The sequence below is a fragment of the Gymnoscopelus braueri genome (genome assembly GCF_963280865.1).
Source record: "Gymnoscopelus braueri genome assembly, chromosome: 5".
Classification (NCBI taxonomy): Eukaryota; Metazoa; Chordata; class Actinopteri; order Myctophiformes; family Myctophidae; genus Gymnoscopelus; species Gymnoscopelus braueri.
In genome coordinates this window covers 42,614,776-42,624,207 of record NC_137606.1, presented here as the reverse complement: position 1 = coordinate 42,624,207, position 9,432 = coordinate 42,614,776, and the positions used below count along the sequence as shown (strand labels likewise).

Genomic DNA, 9,432 nt, shown 5'->3' with positions numbered 1-9,432 from the left:
TTTGTGTGTGTGCGAGCGAGTGAGTGTGAGTGAGAGAGACAGACAGACAGACAGACAGACAGACAGACAGACAGACAGACAGACAGACAGACAGACAGACAGACAGACAGAGAACACAGCCTCGCCATTGACTGGCTCCAAGAGAAGACAGACTCCTCACTGCACACAACACAAGATGAGGTAGAAACCGAGCTGCACTTTTTAATTACCTGCTCACTACACATCAGAGACAGATACGACCCACAGATTACAAGCGCCCAATGGGAGTTTGAAAACATGACTAATAATGAACAAACTCTGTCACGGTGTGTGTCAGGTGAGGACCCAGATGCAGAATGATGATACAAGGTATGTCAAGTCCAGTAATAATGAATTGAATAAAACAACTAAAGAGGTGAGGCAGGCAAGGCAAACAGCAGAGCAAACAAAGACATGAAACACACTAACTGGCAGAGAACTGAGGTAAATCGAGAAGTTGATGATGAGGGAACAATGAAGTGCGTGGAACTTGGGTAGCTGCAGACCAGCATGCACTGCACCGAGATAACTGCAATCTCCGAATTTGAGGGTTAAGGTCTGCACACACCGGGAGCATTTACAGTGTTTTTTTGTGCGATTAATTTGTATTATTTAAACTGTTGTTTATGAGTATATCCGCACAGAATGTGAATATTACGCCATGACAAAACAACATCATTTTTTTCTTAAACAAGGTTGATTTTAGCCTGGTAAACCCCCCTCCCTCCGGAAATCTCATTTGCATTTGGTTTCAGGAAGGAGGGTCTGGGATTGCTCACAGAGTAAAGCTGCCCGAACCACTGCGCATACGAACCAATCAGCGGCTGCTAGGGGCGGGATCATCCAATCACCTGCCTAGTAGCTTGAAAAAATGAAACTCCGTCTGTCATCGATTCTGCGCCCGGAGTCTCAGATGCAAGTACGCTGTGAAACAAAATTTGTGTCGCAAGCTTCTTCCATTTGACGGAGTGAGGTTAGGTTGATTTTGCACTGAAAATAAAATCAACCACGGTATGAATGAGGCATCACCAAAAATTATAGTTTGATGTGAAATAATCGCAGACACATTTCATATTGTTTATTCGCGTCATTCCTGGTGTGTATAAGGACCTTGAATGTATGAATGTTAGTACACAAACGGGTATTTCCAGGTAGAATGTCAATGAACGTTTCCACATTAGCCATGTTTAGTTTGTCAACCTGTGGATATTTATGACAGAATACATAATATTTCTAATAGTCAATACCAATAGGCTATCACAAGTGTCCTGTTCTTCCAAAAATAAGATGAACTAGAAAAAGTGCTCCTCGGAGCACAGGTCTCCGCCAGGTCAAGTACGTTATTGTGGCCTCCTGGTGGCGCTATAATAGGCCAATGTGAAAAGGGTGCCATTTATTCTTAGGCCTTTCACGGCAATCAAACACTGCATTCATGATTTGATGCATTTTGTTCCAAAAAAGTGTTTTGCTAAATTAGACCTGCTGGTGGCGCTATAACAGGCTATAACAGGCCTAGTGGTAATGTGCGTGTGAAATTTCACGGAAATCGCAAGCTGCGTGCATAGTTTGAGGCATTTCGTTCAAAACGGACCAATCCTGCAAACTTTGGAAGCCAACCTTAGCCAATCAGGATGGAATATGGGAAATCTGATCACATGACTATAGAGATACTGTGTACCGATTTGCATGACGTTTGGATCAAATCTGTAGGAGTAATATCAAATAATGGGGTTTGCAGAAATCGGCCTCCTGGTGGCGCTATAACAGGCCCATGTGAAAAATTTGGGGCAGAGGTTCCGAATTGGCATCCAGGGCAATTGCTGTTGGTGTTATCTATCTGGAAATACATGTTTGGTTGGTTGTGGTGATGTCATGATGATTTGGTCATGATGATGTCATGACAAAAATGTGGAATGCCCTACCAAAAGGAGTAAAGGAGACTTTCAAAACTGCCCTAAAGATACATACACCTTCAGGAGGCTACAATTCGAAAATGGCCCCTGTCAAAGTCTTAACCTAATCAATCAATCATCAATCAATTTGGTCTATAGGGCTGGGATTAAGGTTAGTTTAGGGTTCTGTCAGTGCAGGCTCCACGGGCCCGTCCAAAATCACATAGCTACTAACATACTATTTAGTATGCCAAATTAGTATGTGAGACATTTAGTGTGCTTGAAATAAATAATATGCTATAAATATCTCACAATGCAACGCAGTAGCTGCAACAACAAAAATAGCAGAGGACAGCAACCAAACCTCAGTCCTAACATCAATTATGCTTCAATTAAACACACATAGCATGTAGTTATTTGTTGAAACCGTCCATATAAGGTTTAACTGTCTGCTATACAAAGTGATGAATCGGGAACATGTATGTGTTGTAGCTTTGTTACAAGATGGGGCACTTTCCTAACATTCCTTGTGGTCTCATTAGAGTGTCCGAGATGAAACATACTATTTAGCAGGCACTCAGTTGTAAAATAGCATACTGTTTAGTATGTAGTGTGTTAGATACTGATTTTGGAAGCAACCCACACCTGCACCTTTGCCCTTCTCTGGAATGCAGGGGTGGCCGGATTTGATTGGTAGACGGAGAATGAGGTGAGAAAAAAAGACTGGCTGGACTAACGAGGTGTAGAAGTGACAGGTTTGCAGGTAACAGTGACAATATATTTGACTATAGGAGTGGCCAGAGGGAATGGAGAGAGAAAGATAAACAGACATAAAGAGACAGGCCTACCATGACAACCTTCCATACCTGCTGGGTGAAGAACAGCAATGTGCAAACAGCAGCAACATTTATTTATTTTGCTGTTGTGACAGTAAAAATATGTCCAATGGAATACAACCACTATAAAGTCTATTGTGTATTCCTGCACTATACGGTACTTATCTCAGTACAAACTTTTAAATACTTAAATTGCTGCTTTCTTTTAAGTTAAACTTACATGTATGTAAGGATATGAAGTTTCTACGTAATATATTTGATTGTAAAAGTTGCAATGTTACTCAGCTCTGTACACATTTCATTCTAGTTGGCCTATATAATAGTCTAATTACAATGTACACTGCCCATGGCAATGAAATCCCTTTGAATTGAAAGGGGGGAGAGAGAGAGAGAGCGAGCGCGAGGTAAGAAGATGAGGAAATAGAGTTAACTGTCTTAAAGTAATTGAATAAACTAATTGTATTGTAAGAACAGACCAATGGCATTTGGTTGGTGGTGTGCTGTGCTAGTTTAAAACAGACAACTTTGCGTGTAACCATACAACAACCAGCCACTGCTTGTAGAGTAACAGTGGCAGAATCAAAATGTCCTCTCTTTCTCCCTTTGTGGGGAATTACAATACATGATCATTGGCATGCAAACAGCCCCGAGGTGAAAAAGGTGACAACATGTTGTTTTCTTTCGGGTCAGGTGTCACACAATTGCCCTATTTGGGTTCAAAAAGGTGACTGTAGCTGAAAAGTGACACTTTTGCATGTCTGATTGCCCCTGTCATGAACTGAATCACATCATGACAAAAGTGGGAGACGACACACAGAGGGTTAGCTTTAAATGTATTTATTTATAACTGGAAGAACCAAAAAGTTATACTTAAGTAGAATGGGGTGTGTATAGTCAGTGGTATCAGTAGTGTAGTGCATGTATGGATGTGTGAAAATGTAGTGTATGTGCAAGGTGCAGAATCAAGGTAAAACTAAACTCAAAAGGAACCAAAAGCAAACAATGTTTCCTGTGTAGGGGAGAGAGAGAATGGCCCTGACCAGCCTGCTTAAATACTCCAGCAGGTGATTGGAGTCAGGTGTGCCTCGTCGTCTAGGCACACCCCTGCAGGCTGGTCCCCTCCTCCTACACAGAAACAGAAAACCATTAGAACTCACAGCAACACTACACACAATAGGATGGGTCGTCACACCCCCCCCCATAAGATAGGAGACCAACCAGGTACTCTGTAACATTTAATTCAACTTTACAGTTCTCATTAATCATACTAATACCTGACCCATCCATCCAACCACCCACTCACCCCCTCAGTCACCTGTAGGAACAGTATTAAGAGTGATGATGGGCAGCGTAAATAGATGGATACAGGCACCAATATCGAATAACTGTACTTGGCAGTTTTACAAAAATACAGCCTTAGCTGACCAAATAAACCTTAGACTTCAGAATAACAGTAAGAGGTACCACAACTGCAGAACCTACTTGGTCTAAGGCAATCTTCCATGCGTGGTAAAGGGAACAAGTCAGGTTTTGTAACACTGTTGACTTTCCTCAAGTCTGTGCAAGGTCGAAAAATGTAATCAGCTTTTTTAACCAAACGAGACACAGAGGCCCAACTGCCATTTGAGGGTTCTGCCAAATTGTTATCCAGCATGTACCTAACCTCCTTATCCAGTTGGGCTCGTTTTGCCTCTCCAATATCGTGCTCTATCAGCTGTGTCTGTGATGGTGTGTCTGCAAATAGCAACGGATAGCCATTAACCATCGAAACCCACTCCTTCCTTTTTTTCTCAGCCAGCGGTCCAAGTACTTTGGGTAAAGCTTTTAATGCCTCAGCGTTGTTTACCCGCACTGGAATCCCATTCTCATCTGCCGGCCAATCTCCCCCTCCATTAACCTCCCCCGCCGAAGAACCGCCCACCGTGCCCAATGAAGGCTCAACGTAAGGGACGTCACTGGAGCTTTGGGACGCCGACATTTGAGAACCGTATGGTTTCAACAGACTCACATGACACAGCCTAGCTTTTCCTTTAGGCCACACTTTATCCCCTGCCAAATCATTACCCAGGATTATGTCAACCCCTTCCACTGGTAATTCAGGACGCACTCAACCACCACCTCCCCACTAACCAACCCGCAGACTATGGTCATTCAATGGAGCGGTACGGGAATGATCTGCATACCCATACCTCGCATCAACATGAAATCTCCTGTCTCCGAACCCGAGTAAAATGGCATTACGTCTTGACGAATTAAAGTATGTAATGCAATGTTAAGTGGTGCACCAATCAAACCGGCCAAAGCGGCCGGTTTGATTGGTGCACCACTTAACAGCTTCTCTCTAGCTTTAAGAGCAAAACAATCCTTTTTCCAGTGTCCGCTTTTATGGCAAAAATTACAAACATTAGACTCATCCCGTTTCCCTGAACCATCTTCAAACTCAGAAAACCTTGAATCCCCCAGCCCCCCAAAGCGTTTTCCTATAAACACTGGACCACCGGTCTGATGCGTATAGACACCACCAACTACACTTTTGTGTATTAAACCGTATTCATCAGCCAAGATGGCTGCTTCTTGGGGTGTCTTAACTTTTCTCTCGGTTATGTATGTAGCAATATTAGCGGGTACACAGGTTTTTAATTGTTCCAGAGTTAGCAGATCACAAAGCTCTTTGAATGTTTTAACCTCTGACGCAACACACCATCTGTTAAACTGGACCAACATATCTCTTACAAATTCAACATACGTTTGCTGGTCATTTTTCCTCCAATTCCTAAAATGTTGTCGATAAGCTTCTGGTACTAATTCATATGCCCGCAACACTGTACTTTTAACTACTTCATATATTTTACTTTCTGCTATTGTCAAAGAAGCATAGGCCTCCTGGGCCTTACCTGTGAAAACACATTGGAGTAGTAGAGTGCGCTCACCATCAGTCCAGCCCCTGGCGTCTGCCACACGCTCAAACAGGGAAAAAAACAAATCTGGATCCGTCTCTGAAAACTTGGGAAGCAATTTCAAATTAGATCCTACATTAAACTGCTTTGCTTCACTAACACTCAATTTTAACTTCTCCTGCTCCAATTCCAACTTTAGCAATTCAGTCTTTTGTCTAATTTTTTCAATCTCCTTCTCATGTTCCAGCTTAATTTCCAGCAATTCCTTTTGTTGTTGAAACGTTAACTGCCTAGCAGAAAATGAAAATGTTTTACCATCTTCCTCGTCATCCAATAGCTGCACCTCATCCTCTGGTAATACGTCCTGTGTCACCAAGCTGTCCATGAGAAATATCTTGACCCTAAATTTTAACCGCTTGTCACAGATCTAAATTTTGTAGTGTTCTGCGATGTTTAACAGTTGTTCTTTTGTGCATTTATCTAGAAGCTCCACAGAGGGAGCCTCAATAAATTCCTCGACCAAACTCATTTTTTCTAAAAAAAGTGTGCAAAGGTTTCAACAAAAAAATGGAACAAGACCCCGGAGCCCAACTCCCCTATCTAACCTGCCTACCACAAACTGACTAACTCGCTCACCCCTAGTCTTCAGTGGCCCTCCTGAGTCCCCCATTCCGACAAGGCATCTCAGTGGTACCACTCCATCCCATCTTTTGTGGAACACAGTCTAAACCAAAAAAAAACACAGATTCCCATATGGAGAACCACCGTTAAAATCTACCGGGAGTTGGAACCCCAAGGACTTCACCACTCACTTAACTTAAAAAAAACCTGCACTAAGAAAAAATGAGTTCCTTAATGCTCTCTCCCCCCAACCAAAATACAAACTGTGTGTGTCTCCCAACCCAATCTGTTCAACTTAACAAACTTAATTGTGTGATAGAAAACGCTTACGTTTAATTATCACTAATTTAGGTTAAAAAGTGACGAGCCCCCATCTTGTCATGAACTGAATCACATCATGACAAAAGTGGGAGACGACACACAGAGGGTTAGCTTTAAATGTATTTATTTATAACTGGAAGAACCAAAAAGTTATACTTAAGTAGAATGGGGTGTGTATAGTCAGTGGTATCAGTAGTGTAGTGCATGTATGGATGTGTGAAAATGTAGTGTATGTGCAAGGTGCAGAAACAAGGTAAAACTAAACTCAAAAGGAACCAAAAGCAAACAATGTTTCCTGTGTAGGGGAGAGAGAGAGAATGGCCCTGACCAGCCTGCTTAAATACTCCAGCAGGTGATTGGAGTCAGGTGTACCTCGTCGTCTAGGCACACCCCTGCAGGCTGGTCCCCTCCTCCTACACAGAAACAGAAAACCATTAGAACTCACAGCAACACTACACACAATAGGATGGGTCGTCACAGCCCCCAAAAAATACAGTAATTATAAGTATTGTAATACTTGACCTTATGAGGTATATATTTGTGTTATGATTATTATGAGTTTTATGAGGGCTTATTACATGACTCTCGTCTCTCGATGACATCACTTCCCACTCGCTAGACTCGATAGGAGTATTGATAAGCTCAAAAGTTATTGATTCCTTATACTATAAGGAATCAATAATATAAGGCTTATAGAACCGGATTTCGATCTTCATCTCTATTTTTTTCACCTATTTTTGGGCGGTGAAACCACCCCTATATGTGAGGTTTGGACATTGCACCCCCCCAACCCTGCGCTGTGATTGACCACCAGTGTACCCCCCTAACCCTGCACCGTGATTGGCCAATCACAGTCTATTCAGGACTGTGATTGGCTAGTGAAACATGACACATGTGCATAGCCCTATAAATAGGACTATGCACTTAAAAAAAACACATTAATGTTTTTTTTAAAGTTAGGGGTGTACAATGGTTGGTCCACAATATAACTTTTCTTTAAGTGAACTTCCATCACTGTGATGACCACTGTGACCACACCGCCCACTTCACACTGGGTGTGATTTTTTTTAATTAAAAGGGAAACTGTTAGTCTTTTTTTTTGTCATTTGAAAGAAAATGTGTTGTTTTGAAATAACATAAGTCCAAGTGAAGGATTTCTGTTATGAGCTTGTAGATCAGCTATTTTTGGCAAAGAAAAAAAAACGGAGCATCCCTGGGTGACCCCAGTGACCTAAGTAGAGGGTTTAAGTGGATAAACACAGCAGAGATGTGATGGGTAATTTGGGGGGCGGCTGTGAGGCCATGCAGTCAGTGCATGTTCTCCTCTATGCCTTCTATTTTCTGTTCCTTTGTTATAACTAATATCCGTTGTCAGAGAACTTCGAGGCCTGTCTAAGACATCAGTTATCTATGACATCACATTGTCAGAGTATTTCGAGGGCAGTCTATGACATCACTACAATGATGTCAGTCATCTCTATATATGGACATCTTCGGCAAGCAAATATGGACATCATCACGACAATGGTGTATAAAAGGAACAGGAAAACCTTTCGACAGATCGCTTGACATAGACCGTACTTATAGGTCGTGCGCACACCGGTCCCATAGTTGCTACATTATTTTGGGAGAACTAAACCATCAATGTCAGAATGCTAGGCACAGTCTCAAAACAACTGAGAAGCCACCCAGCTTTGATCCCCCTCTTCATCTTATGTGGTGGTGCGGGGGCAATGTTCTTTGCGTTCTTCGGTCGGACCCTCGTCAAGAACCCTGATATATGCTGGGACAAGAAGAACCAAGAGCCCTGGACCAAGCTGGCCCCAGATGATCAGTTCAAGCTTTTCACAGTTAACATGGACTACAGCAATCTGAAGAAGAATGGTCCTGACTTCTAAAATCATATCTTCTGCATGGAACAAGATCAAAGGCACCTGAGAAGAAAAAGAACAAGTGATCCCCCCTCCCCATTGAACTTGGTATCAGCAGATCTCCACAAAATATTGATAATTCCACAAACCCCCTCTCCCTATATGGAGTACCCTGATGTCATCAATATGTCCTCATAGTACTTACGTCATGGACTGGCTTGGACTTCATATTTGGTACATACCTCATAAAGGTACACACAGAAATCTCCATTCATGGGCATTCCCAACTTGCATCATTTCGGACTTGTGTGGTCTATTTACCCCATATTACCATATTCCACAAATGATGTTTGAAATAGATGGCAGTGGAATGAACTTGAAAAGTGTATTGTCACATTAAAAGTTTACAGGTGCATGTAAAAGAGTGGGTGAAATTATTTTTGGTTACAAGCTTCCATGAATTGCATTTCAAAAAATAGAGAGAAATCACCATGTCAAATAACGCAACAGCCTTCGAGCCAGATGTCTTGCTGTTGTTGGTCACCTTCAGTTCCCTCTGAAACGCTGTCTAAAGATTCTTAAACTTATTTTTGATGTATTCCACCACGATCAATCAGCTTAATGCTCTTTTTCAAATTCACCAAGAGCGGATAAAAGCACCAAAGTTAGGAGGAGCCCACCAGAAATGTCAAAACTCTCCATACAGAGCAAAATAATGCTCCTGATCAGTATCGTTAAAAATAATAGGGTTTCTTGAGTCTTAAGAAGAACATTGATGGTATGCTCTTTTAGGCCACTGAATAAGCTAAATTGGATTGTGGATTTGTGCACTGACCAGTAGACCATCCAAACAATACAATCTGAAATAGTGTCAAGACATCTGTCACCTGGTACAGTCCACTCAGTGGAGTGGGTGGGGTCTATGGTCTGGAGCCAGGCTACAATTCTCCACTTTGTATGGACATCATGTCATTCT

General features: G+C 42.1%; 1 protein-coding gene across 1 annotated transcript; it reads left to right on the top strand.

The window, feature by feature from the left end:
* Positions 1-8,237: 8,237 nt before the first annotated feature.
* Positions 8,238-8,483, top strand: LOC308085273 (cytochrome c oxidase subunit NDUFA4-like; the record flags this gene model as incomplete). Its single annotated transcript, XM_080428354.1, has 1 exon — positions 8,238-8,483. The coding sequence occupies one exon, from the start codon at positions 8,238-8,240 to the stop codon at positions 8,481-8,483; it is 246 nt and encodes an 81-aa protein (XP_080284480.1).
* Positions 8,484-9,432: the final 949 nt, after the last annotated feature.